General features: G+C 40.0%; 1 protein-coding gene across 1 annotated transcript; it reads left to right on the top strand.

The window, feature by feature from the left end:
• The first annotated feature begins 891 nt into the window (after window positions 1-891).
• Klf8 (Kruppel like factor 8) lies at window positions 892-21,376 on the top strand. The gene is made up of 5 exons (XM_038317421.1): window positions 892-963; window positions 11,569-12,130; window positions 13,948-14,059; window positions 15,013-15,152; window positions 21,195-21,376. The coding sequence occupies exons 1-5, from the start codon at window positions 892-894 to the stop codon at window positions 21,374-21,376; spliced, it is 1,068 nt and encodes a 355-aa protein (XP_038173349.1).
• The last annotated feature ends 721 nt before the right edge of the window (window positions 21,377-22,097 follow it).

Genomic DNA, 22,097 nt, shown 5'->3' with positions numbered 1-22,097 from the left:
TAGAAGCACTTGATTGACTGCTGCCAAGAAAGCCTGGACCAGTGTTGCAGAATTTGTTTTTTTTTCCTTTGCATTCATAACATCCTTGGCTAGTTGTTGTTTCTAGCTAGGACTAATTGCAAGTCATCTATTGTCTGGTCTCCCTTGGTTCCTATGGATTAAGATAGGACAGGGTGGAGGAGGCACAAGTATGATCTGAAATTGACTGGCTAATTTGTAGGTAAGCTGTAGATTTTGCTTTGTTTCCTTGGCCTCTATTTTCCACTCTGGTGAAACTGAGCTATAGATAAAGCAAACAAAAGCTGTTCCAGAGGAAAACGTAGGTGCTTTTTATGGGATGACTTATGGTTCAAGGTATTGAAATGAAGCTATTAACACCATCTCTTCATAAGAGGGACAGCTATGTATACTGTAGAGGAGGATGAAAACTGCTTTTAGCTATGCTTGGCTTACAGATTTAAGATGCATAGACAAAAATGGTTTGGCTTGTCTTTGTACATATATTACTCAGGTAAATACCCGTATAGTAGTTAAAAGTCCTTAGTGAAAACAAGGGCAGGGCCAGGATCGGAAATATTTTGGAACTATGGAAGTATGCTGATAATCACCGAAATAGGACAGGTCAGAGAGGTTTAGAGAAATGGATTCACTTACATGAAGGAAGGGAAGTACTTTTAGTATGTAGGCAGCCAGTGGCAGGGACAAATGATGCTTTTTTTTCCTTGAGTAGATTAACTTAGAATGTTCTAATAACTTTTTAGCCTAAGTTTAGTCTGAAAAACTGTTTATAAAGGACGGATGGGTGAAACCAAGTGTACATGTCACACTCTATGCATATAATGGGGTCAGCATTGTTCTGAAAGCTATTTTCCTCTTGTATCTTTTCTAGATATGGATCACCTCATGAACAGCTTGGAAGTCCAGCTTAATTCACAAAGTGGTTCAATGCAGGCGTTCAGACAGGTGAGTTTTGGGAACTGAATATCTCTTAAGCTTTACAGAATTAAAGCCCCATTTTCAAATGACATGTATGGAAAATGAGAAGGGATAAAAGAAGGTAGCTTTTTCCAGAATTAATTGAATGTCTGGGTGTGGATTTCTGTGTGACCTCGAAGAAACAGCTTTGTATTGTCCCTGTGTTCTTTGGTGAAGAACAATGATAATTTATTTAGCACTATCCCAGATATCAGATGCAGTGAAAATTGTGTGCTTTCTTTCATTTAATTTCTTCAGTAGCCATGTTGAACAGAGTATATGAGGGTTTTCGAAGAAAGCATCCTGTTGACTCTACTTCCCTGTTAACTGTTTCCCTCGAGCACCCTGGCTAATACTTTTGCTCTGTGTGTGTGTGTGTGTGTGTGTGTGTGTGTGTGTGTAAAGGATAGAAGCACGCACACACACATATATGGATATTATATATAGATATAATTTTTTTTAAAAAATTGGCTCCTGTGATTATAGAGGTATTGCAAGTCCAAAACCCGATGGACTGGATCAGCAGACTACAGAGTTAGAAAAAAACTGCAGTTTGAGTCTCCAAACACTGTTGGCAGAATTCTTGTACCAAACATGGTGGTACAAGTCTGTAATCCCTATACTCAGAAGGTTGAACCAGGAAGATTATGAGTTCTAGCCCAAGGAGATCCTGTCCAAAAAGAAAAAAAAAGCAATTCTTTCTTTCACTGTGAAATCTGTTGTTATGATAAACACCATGACCGAAAAAGCAGCCTGGGGAGGACAGGCTTTATTTATTATAGTTCATAATCAAGGCACAAATTTAAAGGTAGGAATCTAGAGGCGGGAACTGAAGCAGAGACTACTGAGAAACAGGGCTTGCTTCCCCTCTCCTGCTTTGCTTGTAACCCAGGCCTCATTTGCCCAGTGATGGCTCCTCCCAAACCAAACATTAAGAAATTACCCCACTAAGAGGCCAATCTGATGGAGAAAATTTCTCAGTTGGAAATCCATCTTTCTATGTATGTCTATGACACTTAGTCTTTGTTTTATTTTTTAAAGATTTATTTTCTATGTATACAATGTTCTGCCTGCACACCAGCAGAGGGCACCAGATTTCATTATATATGTTTGCAAGTCACCATATGGTTGGGCGGAATTGAACTCAGGACCTCTGGAAGAGCAGCCAGTGCTCTTAACCTCTGAGCCATCTCTCCAGCCCAGTCATTGATTTATTTAGGGCTTTAATAATTTATTAAAGCCTCTTCACTTTATGGAGGTGGTTTATTCCAAGTCCAGTGATTTAAATATTTGTCCTATTGGGGAAGAAAAAAGAGGCTAGTTGTGGTATTCCACATCTTTAATCCTCTGTTCAGGAGGTCGAGGTAATCAGGTCTCTGAGTTCAAGACCAGCCTGGTCTACATATCAAGTTTCAGGCCAACAGTGATTACATAGTGAGACTCTGTCTCCAACTAAACAAACAGAAACATGTAGACAACTGTTTAGCCAACCATCTGACACTGCTATCCAACTAAGTTTTCGTATAATATTAACTATCACTGGTCTTGATGTTCGCATTTTCCAGCAAAGAAAACTGGTCTTGAATGATGTGAAGAAGTATTTGTTTTGTGATAGGGTTTTATTATTCCATAGGTCTGACTGGACAGGAACTTGCTGTGTAACTCTGGGCATCCTCACACTCATAGCAATCCTCCTGTCAGGCTCTTCAGTTCTGGGCTTTCAGGCATGGTATGGTGCCTAGATGTTCAGGGTTGAGTTGTAAGAATGCATAAGTGAGCCCCAAATACAATCAGAATTACCTTGAAACATCTGTTAAAATTGCATGGAAATTGAATATCCAAATCTCTCTATAAAATATTCATCTGATTCTTTCCATTTCCTTAACATGTCCGTAGTGATAGGTTGCTAGTCCTTATTTAGTCCCAGGTGGAATCTCTGGGTTACATTTAGTAGTCATATATGCCATATATATGCTCTGTGTGTGTGTGTGTGTGTGTGTGTGTGTGTACATATATCATTTTCTTGAGGTCAGTCCTCAATATATAGGTCTTGTTGGCCTGGTACACAGTATATAAACCAGGCTAGCCTTGAACTCAGGGTAATCCTCCTGCTTCCTTCCTGTAAAGTTTTAGAATTGGAGGTGTGTACCACCAGGGCCAGCTAATGAGTTCTATTTTTAAGCAGTGAATGATTGGTCCATGGCGTATAATTGGATTTAAATTACGTATGCATTTGTATGAGACTCCTCTGTAGTGTTTTAATGATGTTAAATTGAATTTAATATCTTGTTTATCTTTGTAACTGCTGCCATTTAGAAACTATCAGTACATCAAAAACTTCCTAATTGTGCAAAACATCGCTGGAGCTTGGTCATAGTGGTACTAAAAGAAAGCTTTCTGACTCAGGACACACCTGCTGCTCTCCATTTTCTGGATTTCTATGTATTCATACCATACAGAGTGGCACTTGACTGTCATCCATCCTTTGTTTCTAGTTTTTGGTTACTTTCTTGAAGTGGAATCTCTTGGTTGAAACTTGTGAGTGCATTGTTATAACCTACATGTCTGTTTCCATGTATCTCCTTTATATCCTTTGACTGTTAGCATTTTACAGTTTTTTTACACACACACACACATGTGCTCTCTCTCTCTCTCTCTCTCTCTCTCTCTCTCTCTCTCTCTCTCTCTCACTCCCTCCCTCCCCCTCTCTCCCTCTCTCCCTGCATCAAGACACTTTGTCCCTCAATAGCTGGAAATAACCACACTCTTCTGTTAAACTTCATCCGAACTGCCACATCCCCCAAATGAACAGTTTTTCTAGATCTAGTGGATATATATATATATATATATTTCTGAGAGGTTTTCAGTGACATATTTTTTTTGTTCACCGGGACTGTGCCTAAATGAGTCTGTCCAATCGTCATCACATTTAGGAGCCCAAATTTCAATTCTATCACTTGTATAAAATTTCCCCTGACAATTGAATGCCCACGGATCTCTAGTGCACTCGTAGTCCCAGAATGCTAATTGATTTCTAGCCGTTATTCTCCTCGTGCCGTTCACTGCTTGCCCTTCATGTCAGCTGTAGCATGGAAATATCTCCCATCTTACTGTTGATGATTTTCATTTCTTGCTTCCCCTTTCTCTCTTTTTAAGATTGATTTTTTAGTGGCATGTAAATGTGTGTCTGTATGTGGCCGTGTGCATATGGATGCAGGAGCTCTGGAGGCCAGGGGCATCAGATTCCCTTGGAGCCTGAGTGACAGGTGGTCGTGGGCTGCCCACTGTGTATAAACAAATCTATTCTCTCAGAATCCTAGAAGCATAAGTCTGCCACTGCCCTGGACTATCAAATTGTCATATCAGTTGTCATAGTGACAACATCTTTCTTACCTTTTCACACACCTGGAAGATACAGGCGTTTCTTGGCTTGTGGCCCTATCACTCTGGTATCTGTCTACTTTTGTGTTCACATCACCTTATTTTGTGGCCACTATAAAGAACTGACTTCCACCCACTAGGTAATCCAGAGTGGTTGCTTTAACATCCATAATTCTATCTGTAATTATTCCTTTCCCAAATAGGTGATGTTCATTGATTCTGGGCACTAGGATGTGGATAAATATTTTTTGGTGACCATCTATCAACTTGGTATAAAATGTTACAACAAGCATCTAGCTGTTAAAGTAATTTTGCTGATATATCATTAAAAGCAATCATATATTCAAAAGAAATTATTTCCTTTCTTTCTTTTTTCTTTTCTCTTTTTAATTTCAAGTGAGATACTAATATTTCTATGCTGTATAATAAGCAAATACCTAGAATTCATATATATATACAAATGCTCACGTATATGTGCACATGCATATTCTGTGGTTTTATCTCTTTGTTTCTGGGGACGGTCTCTTGTCATGTATTCTAGGCTGACCTGGAACTGAACATCCTCCAGCCTCAGTCCCCTGAGTTCTGAGATTTCAGGTGTGTGCATTTTTGATCTTGGTCCCCCCTTGTTATATAATGTGTTAATTAGCACATTCCTTAGGTTGTATAAAGAGAAATTGTCCACTAGTGCCTTGTTTCCTAATGCTCCTGAGATGCTGAAGACAGAAGATTCAGCATTCCTCTAGGCTTAGATTAAATTCAGCGTTTTCATAATATTCATCTCCATCCATTTTTCTCTAATACTGAAACACATCACGGCATTATTGGAGAAGGGCTGGAATTTCAGAGGGTTAAACTGGCTTTTCGACCAAAATAATGAATGTGCATAATATATGTGTACGCACACACAAGTGCACCCAGGCATGAAAATGATTAGTCGAAACCCAGAGCAAAGCTAGAAGAGACCTGTGTACAAAAACAGCTTTTATCTTTCTCTTGGGGAGGAGCCTGGGTTTTATCTTGTTACCATGACAACACTCCTTCCTCTCCTTTCTACTTACTGCGCTGCCTGCAGTATTTTGTTCTTTCATTTTCTTTCTTGTCTTGCCTTCCTACTTTAAAGCTCCACATCAGAGCTATTTCAGATAAATGAGAAGTAACAGTTTGCTTTGCCTCACTTGATTTCCCCTGCTCTCCTGAAGCCAAGGCTGTCTTCATCAGATGTTTAAGAGCTTATTTATAAAAGTGACCACTTTTTTCTGGATTTCTTTGTAGAATTGCGTTTCTCTGTGATCTTTGGTAGTGTGTCAATAATGAATTTAAGAAAAATGCCAAATCAAACATTCTTTTTTAAAAAGCCTGATTAGGATACTAGGCATATGAGGTGGACTGTGGGAAGTGAAACATCTTTAAAAGCCACTCCCAAGTTTTTGGACTTTTCCATGCACAGCTGTCTTCATAGACTCTGAAGCCCTGGAAGGCTGTAGCTTCAAGCTTTGAAATAGCAGATTCAGAAAGTAGCCATTCCCTTTCTTTGAAGAGTGGTTAATTATTAACTTGAGAATACTCAAAACCTGAAACTGCCCCCACATTATTGAAGGACGAAAAAGATGCATTCAGGAGAAAAATCTCATGGCAGAGCTTTACATCAATTTCCATATGAACTCTCAAACCTGTAGTTATTATGTTCATTGAAGAATAGAATATGGAGCCAATCCTTAGGCAATCACCAGAATGCTAGGGCTGTAACCTCATTCCTTACATTATTCTTCTTTAGAATCTGCAGGTATAACATGCTGTGTAGTGTGAGAAAAGAATGCGGTAGTACATGTTTGTTGTTTGTTTGTTTTTCCTTTTTTTTTACCATAGTGATTGTTTTATATGAAATGTAGGATAAATCATACCACACATCAGGATACTTACTAAAACTATTTTGATCATATTTAAAAGGTACACACAAAAGCATTGTTTCTACTAGTAGATAAATATGGTTGTCTTTAAATCACGAAAGTAATTGATGGTTGCTTCCAAGTGCAGTACATTTTCTTAAGGAGCTTACTTGTAGAAGCGTTGACACCCAGGAAATACTTGTTACAGGCTGGATTCATTTTGCTATAACAAGTAACACGTGAAATCAGTCTGTCCAGATGGAAAATGTAATGATATTCATTAAGGAAGTTATTAAAACACCAGGATCTAAATAACCATGTTCTAACATTTGTTTCAGAGCTATGTGATGACAGCAAGGGAGAGCAATGATTTAAGCCCCATTGCAGACAGTTTGAGTGAAAAATTGAGAACCCACAAAGCAGGCTTGGTCTACAGAAGCTCAGCCCAGAATAGATAGTTTGAACAGGGCCTGTACCATTATCGCTCATTGAAGCAAGAAGTGTCTATGTGTTTCTACACCTTCTTTGTTCAGTTTCCATTTAGTGTATCCTTGAATAATGTTTTCAGTAACCTGAGTAGCTGCAGATCAAGTACCAGCTTTGTGCAAGCCCTTGTGCTGATAGTAGTATCGCGGGCAGCACTCTTTGTCCTAGAAATGGCCTTGGCAAAAGAAGAAATTTACAAATAGTCTCCACTTTATATGTAAGACTCAGAGATTTGACTTCCTTAGAATACTAGGCCTAAAGCACGGACCCTAGAAAACACATTAAAAATTTTAACTAAGTGCTTCTTTGTTATGTCTATCTATATATCAGCACCAATAATCTTATTAGAGAAAATATTGTATATAGGGCTGAGGAGATGCCTCAGTGGTTAACAGTGTAAACAGCTCTTGCAGAGGATCTGAGTTCAGTTGTCAGCATCCATATTAGGCTGCTCACAACCGCATGTAACTCCAGGTCTAGGGAATTCAGTTTCTCTGTGCATCTTCATATCCTTTCTTCCATCACTTCATAAGCATCTCAAGCAACCCATGACTCACGTGTGGATTAACCCCCTTTGTGAAAGGGGCTCAGAAAAATCCCATTAGCAGGAGCAGGTGTGGTGTCAGGAGAAGACCAGAGTGATGATCTTATCAAGATCTGCTTCACTGGGGCTAAGGAGATGGATGGGTGGTTAAGAGCAATTGGTGCCCATGCAGAGGACCTGAGGTTCAGTTCCCAGCACCTGATCTCCACAGAAACCTAGCTGCTATGTGCACATACCCACATGTGTACACAGACACATACATACATAATTAAAGATAAAAATAAATCTTTAAAGAGAAAAAAGAGAAAATATTGCATCTAACATCTTTTTTAAAAATATTTATTTATTATGTATACAATATTCTGTCTGTGTGTACGCCTGAAGAGGGCGCCAGACATCTTTACAGATGGTTGTGAGCCACCATGTGGTTGCCGAGAATTGAATTCAGGACCTTTGGAAGAGCAGGCAATGCTCTTAACCACTGAGCCATCTCTCCAGCCCCTGCATCTAACATCTTTTATCGTAGCTCTTTTCTCAGTATCATCAGAAGCCATAGTAAAATAAAATTGTGGAAATATACCTAAAAAGAATCTTTTTATAAAAATTGATGAATGTATGTATGTATGTATGTATGTATGTATGTATGTATTATAATGTTCTGTCTGCATGCATGCCTGCAGGCCAGAAGAGGCCACCATATCTCATTACAAATGGTTGTGAGCCACCATGTGGTTGCTGGGAATTGAACTCTTGACTTCTGGAAGAACAGCCAGTGCTCTTAACTGCTGAGCCATCTCTCCAGCCTTACAGATTCTTTTGATTCTACTTGTGATGCCACTGAATGAAGCTACTCTGGCAGAGACAAGTAGGAATGTAGAAAAACATGGTTGCTTAAATTGATTTGGGAGATCCAGAGATCAGTAACGATGTTTACTAAAATGGTTCTTTTTAAAAAACTTGTTTTTATGTATATATGTGTGCATGCCTGTTTGTGTATATACATGTGCCCACAGTGCCAGAAGCGGGACACTGGATCCCTTGGAAGTGGATTTATACAGACAGTTGTGAGCCACCATGCAGGTGCTGGGAACTGAACCTCAGGTCCTCTGCATGGGCACCAATTGCTCTTAACCACCCATCCATCTCCTTAGCCCCAGTGAAGCAGATCTTGATAAGATCATCACTCTGGTCTTCTCCTGACACCACACCTGCTCCTGCTAACGGGATTTTTCTGAGCCCCTTTCACAAAGGGGGTTAATCCACACGTGAGTTACAGGTTACTTGAGATGCTTATGAAGTGATGGAAGAAAGGATACGAAGATGCATAATGTAAAAAAAAGATTAACACAAGGCCCAATTTGAGTTGGGGGCTTCCAAGTCAAGAAAACAATGTGTCAGCAAACAGAAGAGAAACGCAGATGGAAGTCTGGCTAAGTTCTGACGATTGAGTATAGATTCTTTTTCTGTGCCCACACTCATTCCCTTAATACTTTTGAAGGGTGGTCCGTAAGTGAAGTCACAGCAAGAGGGCGCTACCTCTCCATATTTCTCCCTTTCAGAATTCAGCTCCTTATTTTCTCTCATCAATTTTTTTTAAAGATTTATTTATTGGTTATATACAGCATGTTTTCCTGCACGCCAGAAGAGGGCACCAGACCTCATCACAGATGGTTGTGAGCCACCATGTGGTTGCCGGGAATTGAACTCAGGACCTTTGGTAAAACAGTCAGTGCTCTTAACCTCTGAGCCATCTCTCCAGCTCCTCTCCCATCAATTTTTAAAAACTAGTTACTACTGTAGTACCGTTATCATACCTTATATTATAATTAACAAAGCTCATTAATACTGCGTGTATTCAGTTAGCAGTCAAGTTTCTCCAAGTTTCCTTTCTTTAAATGCAGGATTACTCCTCTCACTGCTCTCCGGTCATTGGGCAGAAGTTTCAATGTCACTCTATTCTTCTGTTACCCAGTCTTTTCTCGAATCCCCCTTTTCCCTTCCTTCCAAATCAAACTGTAGACTACCTCAGTAAACATTTTGAACATCTCTAATAGTTTAAAACGTCCATAACTCAAATATGTTTTCAGAAAGTAGAGACGTGCTCTGATTATTGGCTGAAGTGGCGCTGTCATCTCCAAGGCCATTGTCGTGATTTATATTGCTTGGCTATTGTCTACACATCACACAACATCCTTGACATCTGACTTGATCAAGTTTTTAGAGATATCTTAACTAGATTGGGACTTTTCTGTTTATGTTGCATGTTCAATGACCATTTATTAGTATTTTTGTTTGTATTTTAACAAATAAACTAAAAACAAAGTTCATACACTTTACTGTAGTGCCGTGTCATGTTTGGATATCTGTATATATTGAATAATGTGCAGCTTATGCTAGACACAGCCATTTCCTCAGACATTTATCATTTTATAATAAAAATTTTCAAGCTCTTTTCTGTTTTTAAGTTTTTATTTTTACAAATGTGAGCCTGCATGAGTACATGTGCGTGTAGTGTTTTTAGAGGCAGAAGAGGATGTGGGGTCCCCCTGAAACTGAAATCACAGGTGGCTTGTGAGCTACCATGTGGGTGCTGGGAAATGAAACCCCGTCCTCTGCAAGAGCAGTAAGCATTTTTAATGGCTGAACTGTCTCTCTAGCCCAGCGTCATATGTAGCTACACAGGAGGCTATGGGATAGGATTTCAGGGTTCTTTGCTTATTAAACCATAGCTTGGTTCCTATTGATCATTCTTTTCCCATCTTCCTTCCATTGTCCCTAAGCCCTGGTAGTCAATTTTTCTGTTCCCAATTTGTGCAAATTGAGTTTATTTAAAGATTCCACACATGAATAGGATCATGTGATACTTGTGTTTCTGTGCCTCCATTATTTTCCTTAAAATAAAGATCTCCAGTTCCATCCATGTTGAACTGATAACAGGATCTTATTCCTTTCGAGGATGAATACTATTCTATTGAGTATATTTATCATGTTTTCTTTATCCTCTTATCAATTGCTAGACAGAGTTTATCCATGTCTTAGCTATTATAAAGACAGCTGCAGTGACTGTGGGGGTGCAAATGTCTTTGTCTGGGTTTCTGCATTTCTGTCTCTCTATATCTCCATCTCTGTGTGTCTGCGTGCATGTATGCTTGTGCATGTGTGTATGCATGTAGGCCAAGTCACTGTGTATCCCAGGCTGGCCTCATACTCCCAGTCCTCTCACCTCAGACTCTCCTGCCTCAACTTCCCAATTGATGGGATTATAGATAGATGTGCATTTAATTTTTAATTATTCCACATTTTAGAACTTACAAAACTTAATGTTGCATGTAAATTCAACTAATTACCCTGTATCATATTCCCTGTGCCTATTATCTACTAACATACCCTTGCTAATAGAAGTGCTCTTCTTACCTCTTTTCTCTGCTTGAGAAAGCCTATTAGTTCTCTGACTCACCTAAAATGTCACTTTCTCCTTAAAGCCTTCCCTGTCTAGATAGAACAGATTACCTCCCCCCGCCAGCAAATCTTTTCCGTGTTGGAAGTGGAACCTATGGCTTTGATTTTGCTATGCAAATGATGTACCACTGTGCTACATCTACTTCCCCGTTTCTCTGAAGCATCTTGTTTATATGTCACATTACTTATTTCAGTATGACTTGCAAGGTACTCATTCTAACATTGTAGTTAGTATATACTTAGCTGTGCCTTATTCATAAATAAGTTAAGAATACCATTGCTGTGTCTTACTCATAACTGCTATCACTGGACTTAGAACATTGCCTTTGCAGGACAATTGTGTAAATGGTTTCTGCTCTTTTTTTCAAGAGTTATTTTCTAAATCAACATCCTTTTATTGGATTTTTGAGTTAAAATTGAATTTCATTTTAGCTCTATGATTGTGATTTTTTTTTTTTTTTAGACAGGGTTTCTCTGTCGAACAGCCCTGGCTGTCCTGGAGCTAGCTATTGTAGACCAGGCTGGCCCTGAACTCACAGAGATCCACCTGCCTCTGCCTCCCAAATGCTGGGATTAAAGGTGTTTGCCACCACTGCTTGGCCATGAAAATTTAATTAAAGGATTTTTATCAATTGTACGATACAGTAATGTCAATACTTAAGACTGGTGCTTAGTACCATTTTCTTTCCTTTTTATTCTGTAGTGTATTACGGTCTCATTTCTTTCAATATGATGTATCTTTTCCATGAGTGTAGAGATTTCTTTCTTTCATTGTTCCTGTGTCTCTTTAGAATACTAACAGTGGCTGTCTCACCTCGTATTTGTTTATTTTAGGTCACTGGCCCTGTTCAGATCAGAGATCCCTCTGTGACAGCACACAGAAGTAATATGACTTCTTCCCCACTCCTGGATGCGAGCCCAATGGAGCACCCAGCACTGTTTAATGATATCAAGATCGAGCCTCCAGAGGAGCTCCTGGCTAGTGATTTCAGCCTGCCCCAGGTGGAACCAGTTGATCTCTCCTTTCACAAGCCGAAGGCTCCTCTCCAGCCTGCTAGCATGCTGCAAGCTCCAATACGGCCTCCCAAGCCACCGTCTGCAGCCCAGGCCATGGTGGTGCCCACTTCATCTGACACAGGCCCTTCAGCGGCCATTCCTACCGTTCTCACACCAGGCCCTATCCTGGCGTCCTCTCAGGGGACGGCAGGCCAGCCGATTTTACATGTGATTCATACCATTCCCTCAGTCAGTTTGCCAAATAAGATGGGTGGACTAAAGACAATCCCACTGGTGGTGCAGTCTTTGCCTATGGTCTATACCAGTCTGCCTGCAGACGGGAGTCCTGCAGCTATTACTGTCCCACTCATTGGAGGGGACGGCAAAAATGCTGGGTCAGGTGAGTGCAGGGTTTACAGCTTCTTATAGTCAGAGAACTTGCTTTCTCAGCCATTCTGTCTTGTCTCTTTTCACCTCTTCCAATTGGGAGGAACACTGTTTCAAAGGGGACTTGTTTTAATTATCGTTTTTTAAAAAGTGGTTCTAAAATAATTTCTATATAATGCTTAAGAATGTATAATGAGCCATGTGTCTTGGCGCATATCTGTAATCTCAGCACTTGAGAGGCTGGGGTAGGAGAGTCCCAGACTAACCTTGGACTGCAAGCTCCAGGCCACACAGTGGCAAGGAACTTGTGACAAGGAGACCTTGTCACAAAAGAACCTATAATTGATCTCCATTAGATAGAACGTGTTTCTCAAACAAGGATGCATATTCTTGACTGAAATATTACGTGTCTTCCTAGAATCTTTATATGTTTTTATTTGATAGTAAATAATTTAAAGCGCTGTATTTAAAAATAGTGCTATTTAAAAGGAAATGCAAAATTTGAACTCTGAGTTAAATTACAAACTAAATTTTAAAAAATGCACTCAGTAAGACCTTGTTCATCCTGGGACTTCCTAGATTACTGCGCTATTTGCTTTCTGTGCCATTAGGAACGCTTTGTTAGAAAACTCACTATTCCTCCCAGTGCTGTAACTTAGCCGAGCTCTGTGGTATCTCACCACACCATCCCTGTTCTCTATAGAAAAGTCTCGGCAATATAGCCACGTTTCCTGGGCAGCCTTTATTTGACGTCTATGACCTTCCTTTTAAGATTTTATTGCTTTGAAGATTTTATTTGATTTCAAGAGTATGAGGCCATTTTTCCTAACTGTATTGGGAATTCACATGAAGACTTTATGACGTGACTCTGCACCTCTCCAGGGACACCCACCACAGGGCTCCCTAGTACTTAACTACAGATCATTTGTTGAACAAATAAGATTGAAAATTTGCTTGGAAGAGTTTCATATGCTATCATCTATCTATTTATTTATGCTTTGTGGTACTACTAGTATTCTTCTACTGAACTATATCCCCGGCTTTCTTTTTGGTTAAAAACAAAACAAAACAAAAACAAAACAAACATTTTTTTGAGATAATAGTTTCATGAATGTACTCAGACTGGTTTAACACATATTACCAAAGCAGTTGTTGAATTGTGATTCTTCTACATCAGCTTATTGAGTAGCTGGGGATACAGGTCTGTGTCACCATGCCTGTCTTATTTAATTAACTTTTGAAGTGAGCTCAGAATTCAGAACGTATAAATTAAACCCCATCTTTCGTTGTTCTCAACAACAGTTCCTTTTCCAGAATTATGTTGATTTTGTTCATAATCAGAAACGATAAAAGAAAATCCGTTGCTTCTAACTTGGTCTGAAATATTTGCCATCACCATGTGTGTAATCTTACAATCAGCTATGAGTGTTGTCATCGTTGGGATAATCCTAGGAATTCTCTCAAGACATTCAGGGAACTCTTCAGAGACTTCAGTGTCTCCAAAATACATGGAACCATCTTTCCTGGAGACCCTTTCCTAGGAGCTGGAGGGAGAGGGATGAATACATCATACTTAGATCGTGTCCTGGAGAAATTCACATTCTGGTGATGGGAGAACAGTCATTGCTACCCTTCCTTCAAAGACACCTCTGTCCTTTCTTATGCTAAAAAATTGTTTAGTAGTTACTGTCTTCCTCCTCTTTCTTTTTTTCAAAGATTTTTCTATCTTCCTCTTCTTAATGTGGGAAACCTGAAAGTAACTGTTGAGGTGAAAATAACTGGAGCGGTGCACACATCCTGGTCTACAGTACTCCCTTTCTTTGTTTTTAGTCAAAGTTGACCCCACCTCCATGTCTCCACTGGAGTTTCCAAGTGATAGCGATGAGAGTGCCATTGAGAGTGGATCTTCAGCCTTACAGAGTCTGCATGGATTGCAGCAAGAGTAAGTACTTCGTGTGTGTGTGTACTCGCGTGTGCATCTAAACAGACTAGGCTCCCCAAAAGCCAGTACATGCAGTAGAATCAAAATCCAGTGTCACTATCATTGACTTCTCAGTACGCCCTCATAGTCAGCCACATTCAGAGAGTCCGGTTTGATCACATGCTTGTTCAGACCCAGTCCAGCTGGCCTTGGTGAGCTCCCATTAGATCAATCCCACCGTCTCCGTGGGTGGACACACCCCTCACGGTCCTGACTTCCTTGCTCATCTTCTCCCTCCTTCTGCTCTCATCTGGGCCTTGGGAGCTCAGTCCAGTGCTCCAATGTGGGTCTCTGTCTCTATCTCCATCCATCGCCAGATGAAGGTTCTATGGTAATATGCAAGATAATCATCAGTGTGGCTATAGGATAAGGCCAGTTCAGGCACCCTCTCCTCTGCTGCCCACGGACCTAGTTGGGGAAATCCCCTTGGACACCTGGGAACTCCTCTAGAGCCAAGACTCTAGCCAACCCTAAAATGGCTCCCTTAGTTAAGATATCTTCTTTCCTGCTCCCATATCCACCCTTCCTCCATCTCAACCATCCCATTTCCCCAAGCTCTCCTCAATCCTCCCCTTCTCCCTTCTCTCTCTCCCCATCTCCCCTTCCCCCCAACCCACCCCCACCCCCTGCTCATGAGCAAACATATGAAAAATACATTTTGTTAAGCATGATAATAGCACATGTTGAAGTGAAATGTTCACAGTTTGACAACGTAGCTACTCAAAGAAAAATTACCACCCTCAGTGCTTTCTCAATGAGTTGCATTTCCTAAGCAGAATGGCCTAGTTGAACGAATTGCTTACATTCTTCCGGCTATTTCTTTTCTTAGGAAGCTAACATTAAATTTGCATAAATGATAAAATGGTATGAAATCCCACCACTGTAATTAGTCTAATCTTTCTTCCTTTACTTAGACCAGCAACGCTGGCCCAAATGCAGGGAGAAGACTCTCTCGACTTAAAGAGAAGACGGATTCACCAGTGTGACTTTGCCGGATGCAGCAAAGTGTACACCAAAAGCTCTCACCTGAAAGCTCACCGCAGAATCCATACAGGTCTGTCCCTCACCCCGCTCCCCACACTGGTCCAGCTCCAGCACACACCTGCATACATAGAGGAGGCTAGAGGGAGAGAGAGAAACTACAAGGAAGAGAAGATCACTTAGGGTTTTCGTCCTATTCTTATTCTAACACCAAGAACAGTCTAGTGAAACAGAAAGCCTGGTACGCTCCAAGTAATTGTGCTGCTGTGCCTAGCTTACAGTGCTATGTAGGAAATAGGTCCAAGGCATCGTGCATGGTATAAGCACTCTACCAACTTAGCTATATCACCAGCCCCTTCGATTTTTTGTTTTGTTTTCTTTTGTTGACTTTTTTTTTTGTCATGGGATATCATGTAGCCACCCCTGACCTCAAACTTGCTATGTAGCTGAGACTGACCTTGAATTTCTAATACTTTTGCCGTCATCTCCCAAGTGCTGGGATTATAAGCATCCAATAGCAAACCCATCATATTTTTGAGTTTTGCTTAAGGATTCTCCATACTGTTTTCTATGTACTAGTTTACTTTTCTGCCATCAGTATACCAGGAATCTTTTTTTTTCTTCATATTCTTCTTAGCATAGTGTGCTATATTTGTTTATTTATTATGCTAGCTATTCTGACCAGGCTAGGGTAGCATATGGGTTCCTTTTATGTGTCTGCAGTGGCTGAAAACCAAGCATATTTTCATGTATTTACTGAAACATTTGTACTTCTTCTTTTCAGTAGCGAGTGTCCACATCATTTTCCCATTTAGTGAGTGAATTACTCATTTGAATTACTCGTATTGAGTTCTTTGCATATTTTGGATACTAATTCTCTCTTATGCATAATTAGCAGAGGTTTTTCTCTCACGTTATTGGTTGTGTCTTTTGCTGGTTATTTCTTTATTCTGCAGATGCATTTTAATTTTTCACCCCATGTGGCACATCTTGAGTTTATTTCCTGAGCTCTTAGCGTCATTGAAGTATTTTACATATTTTCCTCTAAGTTTCAAAATTATGGCTCTGACATTAGTTTCTATGCCATTGTGAGTTTAGTTTTGTTTAATGAGAAATAAGGATATATATTCAATGCTTCCCATGTGGGTATCTAGTTTTCCTAGCACCAGTTATTGTCAAAGATGATCTTCCCCAATATGTGTGCATTAGATACTTCGCATCATTGTAACTAAATATTTAAGCAAGTCAAACTTTTTTTTTCTTTTGGTTTTTCAAGACAGGGTTTCCCAGTCGCTATGTATACTGTCCTAGAACTCATTCTGTAGACCAGACTGGCCTCAAACTCACAGAGATCCACGCGTCTCTTCCTCCCAAGTGCTGGAATTAAAGGTGTGCACCGCCACCACCTGGCTGAGCAAATCAACTTTAAAGAGAAAATCATATTTTTGTTTCTAGTTTCAGAGGTTGTAGTGTGTGGCCACCTGCCTCTGTTGCTTCCGGTGAAGCAGAACATTGTGGAAAAAACCATATGTCACTCTCTTCCCCATCCTCTATGCAGGCGCTGTCTTGTGTTTTCCATCACTTACGAATAATGTAAAGTTTTAAGAGCAGCAATGGATTAAGCATTGATTATAACCCTCATAATACAGCCACTTTTAGCATTACCAACTAGGGACAAGTCATCAACACATAGCCCCACATAATCTTTTGGGGTTATTTTGTACCAACACATAATTTTTTTTTTCTTTTGTCAAGAATGAGATGACTGTAGATGTGTGGGTTTATTTCTATGTTCTTTATTCTAGTCCGTTGGTTTATGTGTCTGATTTTTTTTTACCAGCACGTTTTCTTTTGTTGTTGTTGTTCCTGTTGCTCTGTAGTATACTTTGTAATACCTTCAGCATTAATATCATAAACATTTTGTTTAAGATTGCTTTGGCTATTTAGGTCTTTTGTAGATTCATATCAATTTCAAGTGAGCCAGGCAATGATAGCACACACCTTTAAGCCCAGCACTCAGGAGGCAGAGAGTTCGAGGCCAGCCTGGTCTACAGAGTGAGTTTCAGGACAGCAGAATTATTACACAGAGAAATCCTGTCTTGAAAAACAAAAAAAAGGAAGGAAGAAAGGAAGGTAAAGAAAATAAAATTAAAAGACTGCAGTGCACATGCATTTTCAACATCATTTTATTATATATCTTGCAAGAAGCAGAGTCATGGCAGTGCTGGAAAAGGGTTTAGAAAGCCATTCAGGTTCACTGTTTACAGCATGGCGCTAATGAAGTGACGATAAAGGGACGCAGACCAGTCATACTCAGTGTCAGGTTCTGCTTTTATTTTTGCTTTCTTTTGAGTATCACCTGTATTTTTATTACTAGAAAAATAAAACTCAGGTTGTCAGGCTTGGCAGCAAGCACCTTTACCAAGTGAAGAAGACCATCTCAGTTCTCTCTCTCTCTCTCTCTCTCTCTCTCTCTCTCTCTCTCTCTCTCATTTTGTTTTATTGCTGTGCATAAAATTTCAAGCACTGTATTTAAAGGGAGTATGGATTATAGACATCTTTGCCTTGCTTTTTATTGTACAAGAAATGCTTCCGGTTTGTCCCCATTCTATATTATGCTGGCTATTGACTTGCTGTATATAGCCTTTATCATATTGGGATGTGATCCTCCTATTAATTTCTTCAAGGCTTATATTATGGCTATATGTTGAACTATATCAGAGTCCTGTCCTGCATTTATGGAGATTATCATGGGATATTTATCTTTGATCCTATTTATGTACTGTGTTACATTTATTGATTTGTGTATGTTGATCCATCCTGGCACACCAGAATTTAATCAAGTTAACCATGACTTATTATTTTTGATATGCTGTTTAATTGAGTTGAAAATAATTTATTGATGATTTTTGTGTCTGTGTTTATCAAGGCTGTTGTCCTGTACCTTGTTTGCTTTCTTTTTTTTAATGTGTCCTCATCAAGTTTTGGTGTCTAGATGACACTGACCTTAACTTGAACAAAAGCTTCTTTAACCATAATAAAAGGCAAAGATCTTGAAATAGAAAGATGGACTTCGTCCTGAACCATTTTGAATCTGAGTGTTCTAGCAGTGAGCTCAGATTGCCACATGGTGGCGCTACCTTAACAAGTTGGTTATTATTCATCTGGGTGTAGTGAAAATAGGAGCTCCTAGGAGAAATCCTTGAGCAGTTGCAATAAAGTCTATATATAGCCAAACTGTTGTGGAGTGTGGAGATGGGATACTACTATGTTGAATAAAAGTAAAAAAAAAAAATCTCATTTGCACTTCCTACATTCTCTGAAATCCTGTTGTTCTTTCTAGATGTTAATAATCTTGCATAACCTACCAGTCTCTTCTTTTGTTCGGTGAAAGAGATAGACAGGGTAGCCCTGCCTAGCCTAGAACTCACTATATAGATCAGGCTGGCTTTGAACTCAGGGGTCTCCCTGTCTGCCTTGTGGGTCTGAGATAAAAGGTGTGTACCACTACACCCAGATTGTCTTTAGTCTTTAATGCTTTCGGCTGTGTGCCATGCTTCTTAGAGGCTAATGCAGCAATTTCTGAATACTGAAATGATCAGTAACTAACATCTTTAATCCACCAAATAGTTTCCTGGTAATGCTCCAAACCTGTGAGGTAGACCAGATTTAATTCTGTCGTCCATTATCTACTAATTAATTAGTGAACACGCGAGAGGGTTGGTAGGCGGCAAGCAGTAAGTTAAAAGAGAAGATGCAAATCTGATTTCCACCAGACTTTAAAACAGCACAAAGCAAATGCCTCGGAAATTTTATAACGGGGAAAAGAGGGATAGAAGAGCAAAGACTATTAGAATCCTAATGCATTCTGTGTCTGCATTATTGCCTTTTATTATAAAATAATACTCATTCTAGTAGATGAGAAACAGAGAAGCATATAAAGGAAAAAACAAATATTACTATGATTTGTGATCTGCATTTATCCACAGTTAATGTGTATTTGTTCACATAGCATACTTCCTTTAATTAAAATCTCGTTTTGGCTGGGTGGTAGTGATGCACACCTTTAATCCCAGCACTCAGGGGGCAGAGGCAGGAGGATCTCTCTGAGTTTGAGACCAGCCTGTTCTACAGTATGAATTCCAGGACAGCCAGGGCTACACAGAGAAACCCTATTTTGGAAAAAAAAATAGATGTATTTATGTTTGTTGCATGTGTATGGGGGTTTCCCCTCTATGTATGTATGCCACGTGTGTGCCCGGTGCCACAGAGGCAAGAAAGAGACATCAGATCCCCTGGAACTGGAGTTACTGATGGTAGTGAGTTACCATATGGGTGCAGAGAATTGAGCCTAGATCCTTTGCAAGAGCAGCCAGTGCTCAGAACCACTGAGCCATCTCTCCAGCCCCAGCTAATTAACTTTTGCATCACAATCTCACTTAGGAACCCAGACTAGCCTCTAATTCTTGGACCTCCTACCTCACTTTCTTTAGTACTAGGATTGCAGGTTTTCACTACCAGTCCTGGCTTATTTTTTTGTTATAATACATATGATGTCTATCATATATGTTATATGTCTACATCATGATTTTAAAGTATTCAAACAGTACAAAAAGTTGTACAAAAAAGATCTCCTACCATCCTTCATCTTCACTTTTCTCATTGTTGATACTTTTCCTATAATTTCTGTTTCAATGTGTTGATGTTTCCTTTATCCTGAGTGTATAAGTGTATGGTATATGACCTATGCATATAATGGGATTGTGCTTTGGTAGTTCTTCCTGTACTACTTTTTTCCATTTTTTTTCTCTTCTGGTCATACATGTCCCATATATAATCCAGTTTTAACCTTAAGATTCGGAGCATGGAGCTGTTTAAAATACTTGAGCTTGACAGCTCTCCCTATTCCTCTCCATGGGGGAGTTTATGACCAGACAGAGGAGCAAGCAAGCTTCAACTGAGTGTTCTTTCCACTGAATCATGTGCTCTTGTTGTCGATGGATTTATTTCAGATCAGCCATTAGGAAGTATCCGATGAAAGACTATAGCTAGACTCGTGTAGTAGAGTAGAAAGTGGCAGCCACCTGGATTTGTGTTACAGTTTGCATGTCAAATTCCGCCTACAGGCTCCTGTGTTTGAAAACTTGGCCTCCAGCTGCTTGTGTGTGCTGTTTGGGGGAGGTTGTGGAATTTTGGCAGTTGGGGCTTGGCTGTAGGAAGTGAATCTCTGGGAGGTAGGCTTACAACCCAGCCCGACTTTCCTCTTTCTGCTTCCTGATCTGCAGAGATGTGAGTACACACTGAACCAAGCACCTGACATGATGGAGCCTCCTGCCGTCATGTCTACTTTGCCTTAATGGACTACATGCCTGCAAACCATGACCCAGAATAAGTCCTTTATTCCCTAGCTTGCTTTTGGTCACAAAATGCCTAGCAGGCATTTGGTCACAGCTAGGGGAATACAGTTTGTACTAGCAATCTAATTTTTTTTCCTTTTTCTTCTTTTTGAGATAGTACCTCACTATATAGTTTTCCATAGCCTGGAACTCACTATGTAGACTAGCCTGGCCTCAAACTTGTAATGTTGTTCCTCCGGCCTCTCCCTCTTGAGTGCTAGGAGTGCTGGCAGGCTTTCCTATGTCTAGCCTCCACTGCCTACCTTTTAAAATGTTTTGAACAACCTTGTGAGATATTGTGACTGTTTACTATAGGTTAGTGTGGTAGAAGCAGGATTCAAAGACTGTTTGAGAGCCAGGATTCTCTTCACTTTACTGTCTCAACCTAAGCTTAGACCTTCTGCAAATAGCACTGTGTAGTTGAGTAGATTTTTAAGTATCCTTACTACAAAAGGCAGTGTGTGAAATAATGCATATGCTAATCAGCTAGATTTAACCAGTCCACATTGTGTGCATATTTTGAAACTTGTAGAAGACAAGCAATATGATGTTTATTTCTTAAGCTAACTAATTAAAAAGGTGAATGAGAGTACCCCTTCACAGTGATTGTCTTACTTTTGGACTCAAGCTTTGATATAAATATAAATTATGCATTCTGCCATGTTTCTGGTAGCAAGTCATTTGCTGATTACCTTAATTTTGCCGTATTCCCCCTGCAGGAGAGAAGCCTTACAAATGCACCTGGGACGGCTGCTCCTGGAAGTTTGCCCGCTCGGATGAGCTCACTCGCCATTTCCGTAAGCACACGGGCATCAAGCCGTTCAGGTGCACAGACTGCAACCGCAGTTTTTCTCGATCTGACCACTTGTCCCTACACCGCCGGCGTCATGACACCATGTGAATATCCCAGGCCACAACAGACGTGCTGCACTGGTCTCCCGAGTGTGTGCTGAGGTCGAGACTCTGTTTGCCTCTTTGACTATAACTTGCCCCTGTGATTGGGGTTAGAACAGCCTACTGAGCCAGGTTGACGAGACTGGAGAAACAGTTAGCTGGTCTCCATGCGGCGCTTCATATTCCGCTTTCACCTCTCCACTGTTCAGAGTTCAGTTTTGTCAATCTTCCTGGGTTGAATTCTAGTGCGGCGCCCATGGTTGCCCTCCCTGATCCCTCATGCTATGTTATAGACATTTTTCCTACAATAACAAACAAAACAGGAATCAAACTCAAGGCTGTGAACAAGCATCCGCTGCTCCCCCTTTTCTCTTGTTTTATAAAAGTTTTATCCATATATATATACATATATATGGACATATATATATACATATATGTGTGTATGTATATATATATAAATACTGTAACCAGTACTTAAAGTCACTTTAGTGATGTCCTAAAATGAGGGTTTTTTTTTTCAAAGTCATAGGTACAAGGGGCCTAACGGTGTTGATTGGTCAGATTTACAGAGAATTGAGTCTGAAATAGAGAGTCTCATTCTAACCCCAAAGGTTTTGTAGATCCCGTTTTACTTGTTCTTACCAGTTTGGTTTACAAACAATACCAGCCCTCCTTTTTGAAGTCCATCAAAAAAATGAAGGGATTTTTTTGACCTCCTCTTCCTCCTC

This window comes from Arvicola amphibius, chromosome X, assembly GCF_903992535.2.
Source record: "Arvicola amphibius chromosome X, mArvAmp1.2, whole genome shotgun sequence".
NCBI classification, from domain to species: Eukaryota; Metazoa; Chordata; class Mammalia; order Rodentia; family Cricetidae; genus Arvicola; species Arvicola amphibius.
This window is presented reverse-complemented; position numbering and strand designations above follow the sequence as displayed.